Source organism: Plasmodium berghei, assembly GCF_900002375.2.
Source record: "Plasmodium berghei ANKA genome assembly, chromosome: 10".
NCBI classification, from domain to species: Eukaryota; Apicomplexa; class Aconoidasida; order Haemosporida; family Plasmodiidae; genus Plasmodium; species Plasmodium berghei.
In genome coordinates, this window is record NC_036168.2 from 1,057,485 (window position 1) to 1,077,523 (window position 20,039).

Below are 20,039 nucleotides of genomic sequence, written 5' to 3' on the forward strand. Positions count from 1 at the left end.
TAAAATTATCATTGGTATTTTTTATAATGTTCATCCCCCCCTTACTCGTTTTTCAAAAAGATAATAAATGTGTAAGGCCATGTGTGATTTAATTAGTATTATATATATTATAATTGAAGACCTTACGTGCATATAATGAAAGAATAAAACTGTTCAATAATACATAACAATTTCTTCGATTTCTGGTATTATACTTTTGTTATGAGCAGAGAATATTTTCCCTTTTTAAGTTGTATAATTAACATGTTTTTATCTATAAAAATTGAGTCTGTGACCTATAATTTTATATTTGCTTTTATGAAACAACATATTATTCGCAATATGTATATGTTGTATGGATGCCTTGTGAATTTGTTTTTTATTTTTTAAATTATTATATATTTATAAGACTATAATTTTTATGATGTCTTTTAACTATAATTTTATTAATAATGTATGATTTATAAAGTTTATAGCACAAATAAAAAAAGAAAAAGATGAACAAATAGATAAAAACAAATTAATAATGGATATATGAATTGATAAAAAACAGAAAATTTAAATATATGGCAAATAAAAAAAGGGAAATATGAGTATAAAAGGGTGTATATGCATATATTAATTAAAATTTAATTAAATATATTTATTTATTTTTTTTAACAATAAGTTCTGCTACACTATTATTATTGGAGTTATAATTGGGGAATAATTGTTCGTTATCATATATATAGTTTTTATTGTTTTCATAATTTTCGTTTTTGTAGTCATTATGATTTGAATAAGAATAATAATATTTATCGAATGGATTTTCTGCATTAGTATTATATTCATTATTTTTTATGTTTTTATGGCATTCATAGTTTCTAAGATATTTACTATAGCTTTGTTTTTCTTTGGGTATATCCTTATTTTTATATTTAGAATAATTTTGAATTTCTTCGCTTACATTAAAATTATCATGAATATTGTTTTTATATACGTCAAAGTCATATATATTATTATTAGGAACATCACATTCTTTTTTACAATTTCTATCGCATTCATCTGCTTCGTTATTTCGACTATCATCTTTTTCTGGATAGACCGAATATGTTTTTTTATGGTCTATATCTTGAAAATCCGAATTTATGATACCTTCATTGATATATATATTAGGGTCGTGGTTTATATTATATGCAATTGGATGGGAAATAGGATTAATAATATTTTGATCAGGCTTATAACAGAATTGAGGAACATCATAAGGTAACGGAACATTAATATAGATATCCTCAGGAGGACCTACAGGTGTAGGCACATAAACGGGTACCTCTACATTAACATCTTCGATTTCCGGAATTTCTCGAATTTTTTCTATTAATTTTATATATGGTTTATGAACAATGCGTTCTTGTTCAATATCAATATATTCTATTGGACCTGGCACATGCCTAATTTTTTCAACATCCCTTATTTTTATTTTTGGAATAATCCTAATTTGTTCAATTGGAATATCTACTATTTTTACATTGTCTACAAATCTGGTTATTTCTCTGATTTCTGGGACTTCAACAATCTTAGGAGCTTTATGAAAAACTGGAATTTTATTTTTTCTTTCAATCCTTTTTAATTTATATCTTGGAGCTTTACAAAAATGAGAAAATTTAGTCTGCCTATTTCTAAGAGCAGAATTGGAATAAATTATTTCTCCTACATTCCTTCTGTAAATTGGATATTTAAAATGATTATCATATGCATTAAATGAATACGCATTTATGGGGCATGGTTTTAATCCTTCCCTATCATAATTGTACCCCATTGTTTTTTTGTAAAATAAATTTCCAGACAATTAATAATTTTTATGAAAAAATGCATATAATAACATGAACTAAAAAAGCAAAAAGGACAAAAGACATAAATTTTGTTTGTGAATGAATATATATATATAATAAATTCTTATTTATTTAAAGAAATGGGGAACAAACCATATGCATGCATATAGAGATTTCCAATATATGTTTTTAACAACTTTTGGTTGTTTTTAAAATGAATTTATTAATAAACTAGCTATTTTTATTTGTACAAAACTATTGTGTTAAAAAATTGTGAAATAAAACATACTTAAACAAAACTTACAAATTTATATAACAAAAAAATGTTGTATATATGTCAAAAATAAAATAGACTATTAGCATGATATATATAAGAAATATTCTTATTTATACCATTATAATCCTAAAAATAGTTAAAAGCATGTGATAAATTTTATTTAAGTTTGAGTTATTTATAAAAATGATAATTTACACGGTTTGAAGTTATTAAAATTTCAGTAAAATGTCGAGAATTTAAGACTGCCATATTTTTTTTGTGTGTGCAGAGACTAAATATACATAATATTTTTTTAACAACGTTTATATATATAGAATATATATAAGCTTTGAGGTGTTCAATTTTTTTTTTATAACTATTATACCAAATAAAATACAATTTTATTAACATAATATATTATTATTTATTTTTAGTAAAAATTATGAACATAAAATGTAATATGTGATGAAAAAAAAATATTATTAATAAATCAGCACAAAAATGTTCTTAAAATGATAAATATTAATTAGACATAATGTTTTTAAATAATATTTCATTTTTTTTATAGCTACTATAAATTTTAGCTAGCTAATGACTGTGTTAACCATAAGGATTATATTATAAAAGAAAAATGCATTTGGAGATAAAATTGTTTATGTCTCTCTCTTCACACTTTCATCAAAATTTTATAATTGTGATCATTTTTAAATTGGAGTTTTATTTATTTGGAAATATTGCAGATAGTTATTACAAAAAAGGGAAAAAATATATATCCAAAGCAATATTCATATGGTTTTTTTATTTAAAATAAATATTATATGAATAAAAAATTATAAAATGGCTTAATTCCGTTATATATATACACTAAAAAACATATATTGTTTTATTTGTCTTAATTTTGCTAGTATAAGGTCGTATTTAATGGGTTACTTCAAATGAAATTCATGCACAATAAAATCCATATTGTAATATGTCATATACATGTAATTAAAGAATACATAGCTGTTTTGTATAAATGGTAAACATACTATTATAATCTTATATGCGATTCGAAATATGAATATAGGCTCATTCTACTCATTAAAACTATTATCTTGGTGTTTTCATAATAATGTTTTGATAATTAATTTTATAGTTTTTAATATTTTTTTTTAAATACGGTTTAAAAATATGAAAAATATCAAACATTCGATACCATGATCAGTAGTAGATCCATTATATGTAATAATAAAGCTAGTATTGTGATAAAAAAATTGTTGCTTTTCACTACCAACAATAATAGCATTATATGATGAAGGTTCATCAAAGTATCACCTTAAAAATAAAATTAAGAATAAGAATATATAAGTTTATTTTCCGTAGCATGCACATATCGGTTAAAGTGTAAAATTCAATACAAATATAAATTAAAATATAAAAATTAACCATAATAATGCTTCAGTTGAATAATCTGATAGTTTAAAAAAAGTGTATAAAATATATTTTTTATATATTATTTTTCATGATTGTATCACCTTTCAGAATGTTGATGTTTTATAATTGTGGGTAAATGATCGAAATAAAAAAACATATTTAAATAAAAATCAAATTTTAAACATAAATTATTTAGACTTTTATAAATTGATATAAAGGCAGCCAAGAAAATGCGTACACAAGATTCCTATTTTTTGTATATATTGCATTTAAATTTGCATTAAAATTTACATTTATTTAATTGTTTATTTATTGATTTATTTTTTCCAAAGCAAATTAGCAATCGAATAAATATTTGTATTTTTTTTTTCATGTTTTGATAAGTAGTATATCAAGAAGTATATATAATTACTATAACAATATTAATAATAGTAATGGTGATAATATATATTTGATTACTTAATTTTTATTGAGCTCACATAATTCTATGTATAAATTTATATGCAAATATAAATAAATATTTATAGAAGCTTTGTTAATATTACTTATTGAGTTATACTATTACATATAGATATTTTTTTTACTAAAGTTTAATAAAATGGAAAATAATAGTAACACTGCAATTCCAAAACTAAATGAGCTAACAGAATCTAAATTGATATATGAGCAAGTTGAAAAAGATAGAGTACAATTAGTTTCCAAGATCGAGGAATTATATCAAGATGTCGTAGAACACAAGTATCATAAAAAAATATATGGATGCACTTATTTATTTCGTTTTTTTATTATATTTTAAAAATTTAAGTTTGATTTAAAATGAAGTGTCAATTTGCTTTTTATCATTAATTTTATATTCGATCGATATTGTTACCATATTTATTTCTAATATTTTCTTTTTTTAATAATATTAAAGGTTAGTATTGGAAGCTTTAGAAAATGTTCCATCGGATAGGCGATGCTACAGGATGGTTGGAGATATCTTAGTTGAAAGGACTGTTGGTGAAATTAAACCAGCTTTGATTGATCATAAAAATAAGGTACATCAATATTGATATAAATAAAAAAATTTCATATGTGTTTAGTATTTTTAGCTAAAAATATATTTACATAAGGCAAATCTTGTTTTATTTGCTATACAATGAATGTGTTATATATATAATTTTCTATAACAAAATTAACAGGTCGAACAAATAATAGCAGAATGCCAAAAGAAACTAGACGAAAAAAATATCGAAGTTTCACAATTTGTGAAAAAGTAATTTGTGCATATATATATTTTTTCCATAATAAGCTTTATGATAAAAATTTTATTACATATCATATTTTCATGGTTATATATATTTGCCTAATGATAAAACTATATAAGCATGCTAATAATATCTTTAAAAAAAATATAATTCATTTTTTAGTGCGAAGCCAGCTAATCCCTCAAATAGCTTAATTACAAATAAATCATAAGATAATAGCGGAGTATTTACCGATAAAAAAAAGAACCTGATAGTATGATATTTTGATGGAAACAATCATTACTATATTCATACCTGTTTTATTTTTGTCCAATTTTATTTTTATTTGTTTTATTGGCTACCACATTAATATGAAGTTTATTTTTTTATTAACGTGAGTTTTATATATAAATTAAATTCCTACTAAATTACATTTTTAATTAATTTTTTTTTCATAATTTTGCATATTTATAAGAATAACATAAGTTAAATGTCAAAAATAAAAAACAGTGTTTCGTTACTAAAAGAAAATAGGATATATATAATTAGCAAACACTTTGTTGGGTAAATATCAAGCTTTCTCGTAAGCTTATACACACAATAATTATTACACATTTAAAATGTAATAATTGATATAACGAAAAAAAGGTAATATATAATATACTAGATGATTCTATTAACTACTACTGTTTGTATTCAAAAAAATCAATAAGCATATTTTGGATTTGGGATTTTATTCCCTTATGTGTATTGCACATAAAGGTGGTATACACATAAATATGTATATATATTTGCCAACAAAAAAATTTAGTCAAACTTCTCAACTATTACATCAGTTTTGCGTGATTTGACATACTGGTCATACCATGCATATATAGATATAGTTATACTAAAAAATTATACAATTATTTTGGTTATTTTTTTGGCTTTCGTCAATTAGGCTTTATTATAGGAAATGGCAAAATATTTTTTATGGAACTAGAGTTAGTGAGTAACATACATAGTCGATCAATTCCTATACCCAACCCCCCAGTTGGAGGCAAACCATGGGCTAAGGCTGTTATGTAATCATAATCAATTTCGTGGTTTTCATTTTTTGTATGCTTGAATATATATTTTTTTTTAATATCAATATCTTTAGAAGGATTATTTTCATCATTTGTTTCATTTTGATGATTATCCTTATTTGAAATGAAATCACTTTTTTGTTTATTGGAATTTTTATTTTTTAAATAACGTTGTAACCAGAATTTTTTTTCCTGAATTATAGTGTTAGCTTCTTCTGAGTATCCATTGGCTATTTCCATTTTCCCTATATAAGTTTCAAATCTTTCTGATAATTTTTTATTTTTATTTAAGGTTTTTGATAAAGGTGATGTTTCAGAAGGCAAATGATAAATATGTATAGGATGGCTAGGTAAAAATGGTTCGATTTTTTTTTTAAAAACTTCTTCAACTACTAATCCCCAATTTAATGCACTTTTTTCTTGATCAAATGTGATGTTTAAATCTTTCGCTTTTTCATAAGCTTGGTCAAAAGAAAGTTTAAGAAAATTTATTGAAGTATATTCCTTTATAATTTTAATAAATGATTTTTTTTCCCATTTATTTTGAAGAATAAAACTATATGGTGATGATATGGAAATTTTTTTGGCAACATTTTTTATTAATTTCTTTGTAAATTTCATCATATATTTATAATTAGCATAAGATTTATAAATTTCGAGCATGGTAAATTCAGGGTTGTGTATAGTACTTAAACCTTCATTACGAAAACATTTACTTAATTCAAATATCTTTTCTGATATGCCACTTATAATTAATTTTTTCAAAAACAACTCAGGAGCTATTCGCAAATATAAAACTAAATCTAAAGATTTCAAATGTGTTTCAAATGGTTTAGCTGATGCTCCACCTGCTACTAATTGCAACATTGGTGTGTCAACTTCTAGGTATTTTTTTTTTAATAAAAATCGTCTTATTTCTTGAATTATATTAAATCGTGTTATAATTTTTTCTTTTTGTTCACTATTTGTTAAAAAATCAAGATATCTTTTTCGATATTTATATTCAATATCTTTCATTCCTTTATGCTTATCAGGTAAAGGTAATAAAGCTTTTGTTAATATATATATATTTTTTGTATGTAGTGTCAGTTCGCCTCGTAATGATTTTCTTATATATCCTTTTACTGCTACAAAGTCTCCAACTTCTATAATTTTTCTAGCATATATTTCGTGGGTATTTTTGTATTCATCCAATTCTTTATTATGTGCATTTTCATTACTTTTACTATTGTCAGATTGGTCTAAATAATTCTGCAAATTTTCTTCGCAATCTGATTTTTCCATTTGCTTATGTTTAGGGTTATTTAAAAGGTCCTTATCTTGGGTTGATATATTAGTTTGATTTAGCATAATATTATTATCTAAATATATTTGTATCGTTCCTACATCATCTTGTATATTTAAAAACATTCCATTGTTTCGTTTGGCCATTACTCGCCCATAAACAACATAGACTTTATCAATATAATGTTCTCCATTTTTTAAATGTTCGTACTTTTTTTTTAATTTATCAATTTTTATAGTTCTTTTAATAAATGTTGATGGGTATGAATCAATATTCAAATTTCGAGAAAGAAAATTTAGCTTTTTGATTCTTTCAAAATATTCTTTTCCATAATTGTATAAAATAAAAGGTTTTTCCTTTTTGCTGATTTTACAAATATTATTTTTTCGTTGTGGTGTGTAATATTGTTCTTTCAATAATGCATTACTTTTATATTTAAAACATATTACATATTTACACAGACCTAAAAGGAGTGATATTAACAATATTGCTAGAAACTTGTTTCTTTTTTGCATTTTCTTTTTCTTTCAAATGTTTGTTTTTCTCTTTTTATGGCCATTGTGGTATTTTTATTACTCGTTAATTTATTTTATAAACTTTTTTTTCTTTTCTCAGATTAACAGCTATATATTATTTTCTGTATAAAATTATTTCCATTGAACATTTTCCTTTACAAATTATTTTTTTACTTTGGTCAAGTAACTTACATATTTTGTTACTTGCAGTTTCTCATTTGTTGATCGTTCTTATTTTTACTATAGTTATCTTTATTTTGTAATATTTATTATTATTATTATTTTTTCTCATTTTAATTAAATTTATTTACCTTCATACTTAGTATATGTTACATTTTTAAATAAGCGAATCACCTACATTTGTAATCCGTTTATACTGCATACATATATATAGTATAAGCACATTTATATGCATATAAAAATAAATATGCCCAAATTAACGATATTTATATATCCAGTTATATTAGAAAAATAAATTTATTTAAATGTATATACATTAAAATAATAGAAATAGGATAATACGGAATCTTATATTAAATCATTGGTATAACGCCAGACATAAAAAAGGTATGTATATATTGTATAGATCTAAAAGGACATAAATATATATATATAATATTTTTTCGCTAACTTTCTCCATATATTTAGTGCTACAATTATACATAAAACTTTTCTGTATTACATATGTACATTGTTAAAATAATGAAAATCGTATATAACTGTTTTTTAGTTTTCCTCTTAGTTGCGATGCAAAAGGTGTTTCATTTTATGCATAAATATATATGATCATGTTTGTTTATATATTTACTTAATTTAATTTAGTAGCATGAATTTTACAAAGAATTGTATCAGTTTATTGTCTGCATAATGTGTCATATTATATATCCAATAAATATTTACTTATTTTTATTTTTTTCAATAATATACCAGTTATATGGTGTTTCAAGTAATAGGTTGGAAAAGGAGGAAGGCAATTTTATGAATTTTTTGCCTAGCAATTCTTTACTGTACCCTTTAGATTTTCAACAAAATTGGCAAGCTTCAGAACCAATTCCCGTTACTATTCATTATAACATTCCGTAATAATAATATAAAAAATATGCATCATTGTATTTTTTATTTATATTTCCTTTTTATACATTTTAAAATTAATATAAAAAATGAAATTATTTTTTTTAACAAGATCATATGGGAATAAGGACCTACTCATGGCATTAGAAAACTACAACGATTTGGAAAACTACCAAAAAGAAAGCGTAATGAAATATATGCATGTAAACGTGTGTATATTTATTTAACTATTTTATATTTTTGAGAGTGCTATTCATTGTTTCTTTCAGATAAAAAATTATTATTTAAAAAAAAAAATGTGTATAATTTTTGTTCTATTTAAAGGAAGAAAATAAAAGAAGGATAATAGAGGAACAAAATAGACTAGAAGATATTTTGTGGAATAAAATTCAATTAATTAAATTGAAAGATAAGTAATATACTAAAAATAAAATTTCAATTTTACAATGCACACATGCATATATATATATATATATATATATATATGTATTAAGTATTTTCACGTTAGATTTATATTCATTTGTTCGTTTGTTTCCCTAAACATTCAGAAAGTTGCAACGATCAAAACATTTAAGAGCATACACAGATAAAATATAATGAATCGTTTTATGAACATCAAAAAAATATATGTGCAGGACATTCAAAGCACACAAATATACATAAGTCCATTGAGTGATCTATATGAATATGTTTATTTATTTACTTTTTAAATAAGTACATTAAATTATGTGCATAATTATTCTATCTATTATTATTGTTTTGTAGGTTATTAAGATTTTATTTTAATTTTTTTTTGAGTAACTTATTTTGCAAAATAAGTTAACGTATTGTTTCTATAAAAAATTCCACTGTACCCTTGATAAATTCACGCCTTCTATATATTTGCTTGTTGTATTAACTTCTTATTTTATTCTATATATCTTTTTGACGGACCGTTTTGTTATCTTAATTGTTTCTTTCTAATTAGTTTCATATCCGAATTAAGTATATGCACTTCTCTACATATGTATGTGTAACATTTTATTCATCTAAAATTTCTGAAGAAGCCTATATTAGTTCTATGATGAATCGAGGTTGCAAGAGCGTTTAGAATTTATCTTAAATTTTAGAAAACATATTTAATAATACAAAAATAAAAAGTACTTTGTTTTAATCATTTAACTTTCTTTTGTTTTCTATGTTCATAGTTTTTTTCTGATGTGTGCTTCATTTTATTTCTTATATGCACATAAATGCACATGCTTAAACGAAAAACAAAAGAAAAATGATGAGCCTATATCAGTCCTAATATATGACATTCTTCTACTACCATCCATTTAAATTCTACATTTAATATAACCTCATTTTTTATAAATAAAAATTAAAAAGCATAATTAATTTAATATATATTTTATTTTAAAAAATATAATAATAAATTAATTTTAATAAATTATAATAATTATTGTAACGGAAATAATTACAAGATTAAATCTTATTCCAATATATAAATTTATTGAAACATACAACATTAAAAAAAATACAATATCTATGTAAAACATTAATTTATAATAATTTTTGCATAATTTAATACAATTGTTAATAAATTACTACTTTATTAATAAAAATAACAAATAATATTTATATTATATGTTTATTTAAACTTAAAAAAATTGTATTTATACAGTTACACATGCTTACAACATTGCTTGCATTATAAGACATGTACCTTAGCTTTTTCACTAAGAACTTATATTTTTTTTTATTTATTATTACTTTCATAATACAGTATATATATTTTTATATTTTATGCTTGTTTTTTTATTAGTATTTGTAAGTAAAATTAAGCCCTTTTACAAATATAAAGAAATCAATGTAAGATCGTATATATAGACACACATATATATATGTGAGCATTTAACCACTATATAATATTTCAAAATAATAGAATGATTAGACATTCATAAATAGAAAATATTGATATGTTGCTTTCATTTATTTTATTTCATTAATTTATGAGATTTAAATAATTTGCTTGTGTAAACTTTTTATATTAATCGTTTTCGTACCATACTAACTTTTTTTTCTATATTTTTTGTATAAATATAATAATTAATTAGTATATCTTACATACATATATATGTATATGCTTATATGTATAATCGATCGAAATAAAACAATAAAGTATATGTACTATACCTTTTCAGTGGAAAGTATATATAGTAAAAATTATATAAATAGGAAAAGTTTCATTTAATAATACATATATAAAAAAATTATTTTATAGTGTCAATATCTATAATAAATTACGCACTGATTGCTTATGTTTATTACATTTTTTTATACGAGTTAAAATTTATTTAATTTTTGTAGTGAAAAAAACAACACCGAGTTTTTAAGGTCTATAAATTATATGCATAAATTTTTTTGGCATAAAGCAAATTAAAAACAAAAAAAAGACAACTACCACATAGAAATTATAATTTTTATGTGGAAAAATAATGTTATGCATAAATGTAAACATATATACATGTTACTTGACTATATTTATTGCATTGTTAACACTTGTTAAAATAATATAAACATTATAAATATTGCATAAATACATTTTGTTATTTATGTAAAACATTATAAAATGGCATTTATAATAATTCTTAAATAAATTAAAGTGACAATATTGTATATAATAACATTTGTTAAAATTAAGAATCCAAATTTGTATATAAATAATATACATGCATATCTACATATATGTGTGTATGTATTACTCTAAACATATATTCTTTTTAATTAATTTTTAATAACATACCATAAAAATTATTTTCTAATAATAGTATTATAAATTTTTATTTCAAGAAAAGTGGCATTCTGTAATTATACGATAGACACCTATAAGTCAGTTGTTATACTTTTAAAATAAATTCAAATATCAAGTTAACATAATAATAAACATATATTTCCGATATGTTATATGCTTGCCCTAGAAAAAAAGGGGATAACCCTGATTCACAAATAATTAATAATACCAATGATCATATTTATAATAGTAAGAAATGCACATTATTATATAATAATATAAATAGTGATTTGAAGAAAATAAAACAAGAAAAAAAGATTTTGTTGATAGATGGTAAAGAATTCTTTAAAAAAACACATAATGGAAGTTATAATAATGTAAATAAAAATATAATAGAAAATAATTGTAACATTAATAGAACAGAACTTAAGACAAAACATTGTGATATAGTAGACAATTGTAATATTTTAAAAACAGATGAAGAAAATACCGAACTAGATGGGCATACAAATATAGAAGAAAAAATTATTATTTCAAAAAGTGATATAAATAGTTCTACACCTATCTCATATTATGCTAGAGACATAAAAATAAATAAACATTTTAACAATATTCCATTTACTGAAGAATATGATAAATCTTCCAAAATAGATGAAAATAATTATAGTTGTGATTCTGCAAATGACATATTTTTAAATGTTAAAAATAAATTGATTCAATCAATTAAAGGTGAAGAAAATGATATGATTATTCATGAGGATAAAACTAACGAAGCTGATAGTGCAATCACTGAATGGAGAATTGAAAAAGAAGAAAAAAATGAATACGGAGAAAATTATATCAATAAAAAAAATGAGATGCAAATACAAAAGCATTTAAATAATTCTTTAAATTCATATAGTAATGTATGCAGCAAAAAATGTGAAATAAAATCAACAGATTTAAAAGATGTAGTTGTGGCAATTTTAAATCCTTCTGAAAATTGTGACAAAAAATATAATATAATTTTTTCAAATGAACTAAAAAATATATATAAAGGGACAAAATTTAGTATGTCAAATAAAAGGCGAAGTTTTAACAAATTAAAGAGTATTAACCGCGGTAAATTTTTTAAAAATATTATAAATATAAACAAATCAAAACATCTAAAAAAAAATAAAAATAACAATAGTAACATTAACAATGGTAGCATTAACAACGGTAATATGAAGAAAAAGAAAAAAAAAAATACAATTTATAGAAATACTTTTAATATCTCAAATTTGTTGAAAGAAATAATTATATTAAGTAGTCCTTTTCAAAATTATTCAGATGAAGATAATGTTATTATAAAAAATGATATAAATAGTTTAGACAATAAAATTATGAACAACGTAAATGTAATAGAACAATGCGATAATTTGGATGAAATTATAAAGGAAGACGGGTTAAAAATAAGTGATAATAATTTATATATGCTGAGAAAAAATATAGATAATGAGAAAGATGAATTAAAAGACAAAGTATATAAAACATCGTTATCATTGGTTAGACATAATAGTAAAGATGAAGATAACACCAAGTTTTTAGTGGCACAAAAAAAAAAAAATTATCAAAGCAATCAATATATAAATACATTAAAAGGAGAACAAATAGAAAATAAACCAGAACCAATAAGTGAGTATTCATCTCAAAGTATAAAATTTGTTGAAATAAAAAATGAGAGTATTACTTGTGATGATATTGTTTATGAAAAATATATTAAAGACGAAATTGTTAACAATATTATTTCTAAAAAAGAAAAAGACGAAGAAATAAAAAAAAATATGAACAAAGATTCCAAATACAATTCCGAGTCGATTTGTGTTAATTTAAAAAACAATGGTAATCGTTTAAATGAAAAACCAAATAATATAGAAACAGATTTAAGAGTAATTAAAAAGGTAATTCCGATTACCCCAAGTTGTGAGTTAAAAAAAGTAATGAGTTTTGAAAAAAAAAAAAATATACCATTGCCTATAAAAAGTAATGAAGAAAAATTGTCAGGAAAATATATACGTAATAATGACAATCACAAATTTGGGTTTTACAAAAGTGGAAATATTAATATAAAATTAAGAGGAGCACATATAAATACAGAAAAAAAAAAAATTGCTATTATTTCAGATGCTCTAAAAATGATAGATAATAATACTATAGAAAGTGATAGCTATATGGATAGTGTACATAAAATGAAAAATAAAGAAAGAGAAGAAAAAGATAGACGAAGAAAAAATGAAAGACAGTTTATTAAAGGCAGTAAAGTAAGCAGTGAAAAAACTACAAAAAATAGCATAAATGCTTGTCGAAAGAATGTTAAAAATAGTACTATTACTAATATCCCAAATAATAAGGTTGTTAAAATAAATTATTTTCATTCTATAAATAGACAAAATAATATACCAATTTATATTGAGAGGGAAAAAAATAATTCACATCAATATTCAAAATTGTTAAAAGAAGAAAAGAAAAATATATTATTTAACAAAGGGACTTTGGTTATAAACAGACTTAATCAAATAGGAAACGAATTAAACAAATTTAATTATGCTAGCAATGAAGATGTAAAAGAAAATGAAAAAATAAACAAGAGCCCCAAAGAACTTAATAAATCGAACGATTCAGTGTGCCATAGTTCAAGTTCTTATGAATCCCAAATATATTATCCCAACATTTCAAACATGAAGAAAGATAATAATGACATTAAAAAATATAACCCAATACAGACACAAAAAATAGAATCAAATAAAAAAAATATATCTACTGGATGCTTTGAAATAAAAAATAGCATAGCTTCGAATTTGAAAAAAAATGCATGTATTAGTATGACAGAGGTATTGAAGAATGAAACTGAAGAAAATATAAAAAAGCGAATTTCTACTAAACTGAAAAAAATATCATACAGTGAAAAATTAAATGAAAGTAAATATGGAACTAATAAGACTGAAAGAAAAAAAAATATAAATAACAATACGATAAATAATAAATTAGATGTAAATAAAAATAAAAAAAAAGAAAGATATCCTTTAGATGTTGTAGTATCATATAAATGTAAAAATATTTATGTTAAAATTAATATCGATACAAATAGCGAAGAATTGTTAAAATATACATACCAAAAAATATCAAAGAGAAATATACATTATAAATTAACAACAACTAAAATTATTGATGGAATTATTAAATCAACAGAGCAAAAGATTTATAAATCTTCAAATATGATTTTACTAAATGCAGAAACAAATGTGTTTTATAATATGACGATACATGCATTTTCTACAGTTTCACCTACTATATTGTTATATGCATCCGCTTCCTTTTTTCTAAGTAAGTTTAATATTGAAAATTTTAAGTTAAAAACATCGTCTTCTGTATCCTTTGCAAAAGATGATCAACCAATAAACTCTATTTTGAACAACACCATAAAGACAAAATATGTTGTAAAGGGAAAAGAAATACACTCTTCGAAAAGCGGGATACATTATAGCATAAAAAGCGGAATAGAATGCAACAAAAAGAGGGATACAAATTGTGATGAAAAAAAAAACTATATTTTAGAAGATAATTATGATAAAAAGGAAATGCTTTCTAACGACATTTTTCATAGTTCTGTAGAATCAGATACATTTGAAGAAAATGATATTAATTTAAAAAATATAAATATTTCTAATACATCAGAGAAACATAGTGGATCTATTGAGAAAAACAAAACAGAAGATGATGTCGATAGTTCAATTATGCAAAACAAAAAATGCAATATAATAAATAATGACGATTATTTAAATAATTCTACATATGAAAAACTTTTATTTGATTTTAAAAACATTAATAAAAGACAAGCCCAAAATAATTTAGAAGACTTTAAATATGGAAATGATGCAAATACCAATTCTAAAACAAACAACATCTCTAGTAATTTCTGCCCAACTAAAATATCCAAAGCTCCTTGCAATGAAAACATTAAAAATCTTTCTATTTTGGAGGATATGCTTTATGAAGAATATAACGCAGAAAGATTAGACAAAAAAAATGGAGAAAATGTTGTAAAAAAAACAATAGAAGAAAGAAAAAAGAACACAAAATGTATCGCTGAAAGTGTTAAAGAAAAAATTGGAATCTTAAAAAAAACGATTTTAAATAATTCCTCCATAAAAAATAATCAAACTGAGCAAATAAAAACCCAAAATAATAATATAAATAACAACATAAATAAAAACGTAAATAACAACGTAAATAACAACATAAATAACAACATAAATAAAAATGTAAACAACAATATAAATAACTATTATGCAGATAATAGCTTATCAAAATATATGCTAGAAAAGGGAATTGACATATCCGGATTAGACAAACATGCCCAAAATAATATCCTCAAAAATAATTTGAAATCGAGCAATGAAGGCACGATATCTGAAGAGAAAATTTATAAAAATTGCATAAATGATATTAAAAATATAGAAACAAAAAATTATGAGCAATTTATTGTAAATGATAATAATAGTAACTATAAAAATGATAGCAATATAGATTTGGCTTGCAACAATCTTGAAAATTGTTTAGAAAATGAATATATTAAAAATAATTATAATATAAATGAAACAAATAAACTGTTGGTCGATAAGCAGTGCAGTTTAAAAATAATAAAAATTGAAGAAGACACAAATATAATACCACAAAATAAAACCGCTACATTAGCTGATATTGTAAAGATCCAATATGAAAATGCAAATAAATACAGCAATGATAACATAATTTTTTATGAAGATATATATTCATCTAAGAATCAAATAGGAAACAATGAAAACATACATGCCAGCGAAGAAGACGAAATTTTAAAAAAAAACAAATATAACGATGAGTATTTTTTAGGAAATGATTTTACTAAAATCGCTCATCCAGAACAAGATTGGATAAATATTTCGCCCATAAAAAATAAATATTTTTTAGACAAGTTACAAGAAAGAAAGATTACATCATATTTTCCATCAATTGACGATAGCCCTATTACATCTAATAATGTCGCTGGAGAATTTTCTCAAAACACAAATGATCATAAAAATGAAAATATACCACTATTAAATCCATCGAGTTACGAAAAAGAAGAAATCGACGATTGTTACACCCGTTTGGATAGCCAATGCAGTGCAAATAGAGAATACGATGAAGAAAGTGAAGAAAATAAAACCAAAATAAGCGAGAACAATGAAAATATTTATACGGATGAGTCCAGTTTTGAAGTAAATTCCACATCTAAAAATGGAATAAATAATACAATCAAAAATTATTTAATTAATAATAATATGTATAATAATAGTAATGCAACCAAATATCAAAATAACAGAGAAAAATTTGAGAATAAAAATAATAAAACGAAACAAGACAGTGGTGAAGATAATATCATTTCTTTTATAAATGAAAAAAAAAATGTTATAAATGAAATAGATAATACATATATAAGAACACCTTTAGACATGCCATTAAATAAATATGGTCAATGTGGACAAATAAACCCCCTTTTTTCAAGTACAATCCAAAACTTGAGAGCAAATGGTGGAACAATGACCCCACCAATTAATAGGTTAAATAAAAATTTAATAAATTATAAAAACATAGATCAAGAAAATGTTACGGAAAATAGTACGAGAAGAGAAATAAAGGAAAAAAAATCAACTAATGACATTAATAGTAGCAACAACACATATACTTCATACTTTAGAAAAGTATGCGATAGATTGAATTTAACAGGTAAAATTGATATATTGAGTAAAACCAATTCAGCTATAAATTTTTTCAACAAAACATTTATGAACAAGCAAAGTACACCAACTGAAAAATCAGATAAAGATAAAACTAATCAAGTAAATGGAAAAATAAGAGAGAAAATATATAATTCAGATGATTTATTATATAAAAAAAATAATTGTAGCAAAATGGGATCTATGGGTAATGAATATTCTGAATATAATAGTGCTTACAAATTATATGATGTTAATAATAACAACAAAAAACATATAAATATACAACCTGATAAAATTACACAAAATATGGTAAATCATAACGATTTAACAAATTTTAAACAAATGAAAACCGAAAAAAGGTTACCATATATGTATATAAATGTAGACAGAAATATGATGAAGATACATAATGATAACTTAAATATGAATGAATATAATAATAATGTGAAAGATAAATCAAGAAATATTAATAACTATGTTAAGGAGAATATTACTAATAATAACTATAAAAATTATGAACAAGAAATAAAATACATGAAGAATCCCAATGTGTTCATCAATTCTCAAATTCCAACTAATAGGCAAATTAAAAATAATATGGGAGCAAAACTTGTGCCAAAATATTGGATTAATAATAAAGCACCATTTAAATGCACTAATGTAAACAAAAAGATTATTATAAATCCTGAGGTAAATAATAGTTCTAGATTTATGAATCATAACAATTTAATAAATATCCAAAATGGTATTTATATGAACAATGGAGATATGAGAAATGGCAATACTATATGTAGACCCCCAAATTGTATGATCACTACAAATACAACTAATGAATCCAATATTAATAACATGCATAACAAGAATTGTTATTATAGCAAAAGTGGGCCACAACTTACATTTCCACATCAACAAAATATTTCTAATTATGAAAATGTATACAATTTAAATTATAACAATATATATATGCAGAACCTCAATGGAAATGATCGAAATAAAATCCCTTTTAACTTACAAGATGAAGACAGTATTAAAAGATCTTATATGGGTCAATATTCGATTAAATATAACCAATCAGTTAATAACAAGAATATTCAAAATAATTTTATCGGAAAAACAAACTTAAAACCTAATATGTGTAATGAAATGCTAGATAATAAAAAACAATATATGCAAAACTATACTCAAAATAAAATCGATTTGAATAAATTTGGATATTTTCCATTACATGAAAGAGGGAAAGATAAAGGACATATGGTAAATTCATATATACCATTTAAAGTTAACAAAGAAATAATTAATTCTGGTATTAAAAGACAAGTACACGAAAAATTTAACAGTGAAGAACAATTAGAAAAAAGCATGATTGATAGAGATGATCAAAATAATATTAATAAAAATGTACCTGTATTGAGCCAGAATATATTAAGGGAATTTAACCCTGATATTAAAAATATTTTAAACTATCCTAATATACAATTTAATGGGAACTTAGTTAACAAAAGTTCAGGAAACATACAACAAAAATATGGATATGGGAATATTTTTGATGGACTGCAAAATAATAGTCGTAGATTTATGGGCAATTCAACAAATATGAATATTGATAAGAATAATCGAAACAATAATAATAATAATAATAATAATAATAATAATAATAATAATAATAATAATAATAATAATAATAATAAAAATGAAGATTTAAATAATATATTATATAAAAGTATTGATATTAATGAAAAAAAAAAAAATATATATCATCATGCAAATTTGTTTGATTATAAAACAACACCAGATAATAATTTTGTTAGAATAAATTCTGAGAATATAGATGAAAAAACTGAAAGGAATTATTCATATATGAACTTAAACTCGGATAACTATGAAAGTAAAGTTTTTCCAGCAAAAAATTCATTATTGCAACTTAAAAAAAAAAAAGATGGTTTTGTAAATAATATTGAAGGGAATATGAATACAACTCCAGATCGTTTTAGCTTTTTTAACCACAGCGAAAAAAAAGAAAATAATAATGATATGAAAAAATATTTTAGCACAAAGAAATTGAATGATGAAATGTCTCCATCTAAACCAAAAAAAGGTATCATAAATTATAATAGTAAAGAAAAAAAAAAAGATGATAATAAAAACAATAGTTTTAAAAAGAGTTGTGTAAAATTTAACGATGTAAACGAACTTAGAGAATACGATAAAGATGATCAAATATGTTACATACCTGAAAATAAATTAGGTTTTAAAGATGTACAAAAAATAAAATCCAAAGAAGGGTATAAACCTATAATAAAAAATTACAACGTAAATATGAATGATCGTAAAAAAGAAACAACTTTAAACAAAGAAGTACATACTGATAATATATTTTTAACTAATGATAATAGTTTTAGCAAAGATAGAAAAATTTCCCCATTTTTTGGTAATAAAAATAGTGTAGATTTTTCAAATGATAATAATCTTCCCCCCCCAAAAAATAATTCCATTGAACCATTTAAGCTAAATATACAATTCAATGATTATGTTTGGGAACATATTGTCTTTACAAGAGATGATATTATAGATGATAAAATAAACAGTTTTATAAGTTTTCATGGACTTAAAAAGTTGTTTTTAAATCCAATACGAGAAAAAATTAAATATATGTTGCAAAGTGATGTGCTCAACTGGAACGTCAACATCACCGAGATGTTGTAGAGCATCATATGTATGACAATAAAATCGTTTTTTTACAATTTTTTACAATTTTTATTTTTTTTACAAGTTTTACCGTTTTTTACACTTTTTGCAATTTTTACATTTTTTACCATTTTTACCATTTTTTTACCATTTTTACCATTTTTACCATTTTTTTACCATTTTTACCATTTTTACCATT

The 20,039-nt window shown here is 22.5% G+C and overlaps 5 protein-coding genes across 5 annotated transcripts; 3 read left to right on the forward strand and 2 right to left on the reverse strand.

Moving 5' to 3' along the window:
* Positions 1 to 622: 622 nt before the first annotated feature.
* PBANKA_1025700 (inner membrane complex protein 1l, putative) lies at positions 623 to 1,777 on the reverse strand (the record flags this gene model as incomplete). Its single annotated transcript, XM_034565350.1, has 1 exon — positions 623 to 1,777. One exon carries the CDS (start codon positions 1,775 to 1,777, stop codon positions 623 to 625), a length of 1,155 nt encoding a protein of 384 aa, XP_034422056.1.
* A 2,280-nt stretch (positions 1,778 to 4,057) lies between these two features.
* PBANKA_1025800 (prefoldin subunit 2, putative) lies at positions 4,058 to 4,917 on the forward strand (the record flags this gene model as incomplete). The annotated part of the gene is made up of 4 exons (XM_034565351.1): positions 4,058 to 4,197; positions 4,373 to 4,496; positions 4,641 to 4,714; positions 4,869 to 4,917. The coding sequence occupies 4 exons, from the start codon at positions 4,058 to 4,060 to the stop codon at positions 4,915 to 4,917; spliced, it is 387 nt and encodes a 128-aa protein (XP_034422057.1).
* Positions 4,918 to 5,617: 700 nt separating this feature from the next.
* PBANKA_1025900 (lysine--tRNA ligase, putative) lies at positions 5,618 to 7,552 on the reverse strand (the record flags this gene model as incomplete). The annotated part of the gene is made up of 1 exon (XM_034565353.1): positions 5,618 to 7,552. One exon carries the CDS (start codon positions 7,550 to 7,552, stop codon positions 5,618 to 5,620), a length of 1,935 nt encoding a protein of 644 aa, XP_034422058.1.
* A 684-nt stretch (positions 7,553 to 8,236) lies between these two features.
* PBANKA_1026000 (conserved protein, unknown function) lies at positions 8,237 to 9,220 on the forward strand (the record flags this gene model as incomplete). The annotated part of the gene is made up of 5 exons (XM_034565354.1): positions 8,237 to 8,308; positions 8,483 to 8,631; positions 8,736 to 8,808; positions 8,948 to 9,036; positions 9,172 to 9,220. The coding sequence occupies 5 exons, from the start codon at positions 8,237 to 8,239 to the stop codon at positions 9,218 to 9,220; spliced, it is 432 nt and encodes a 143-aa protein (XP_034422059.1).
* A 2,343-nt stretch (positions 9,221 to 11,563) lies between these two features.
* On the forward strand, positions 11,564 to 19,858 carry PBANKA_1026100 (conserved Plasmodium protein, unknown function; the record flags this gene model as incomplete). Its single annotated transcript, XM_034565355.1, has 1 exon — positions 11,564 to 19,858. The coding sequence occupies one exon, from the start codon at positions 11,564 to 11,566 to the stop codon at positions 19,856 to 19,858; it is 8,295 nt and encodes a 2,764-aa protein (XP_034422060.1).
* Positions 19,859 to 20,039: the final 181 nt, after the last annotated feature.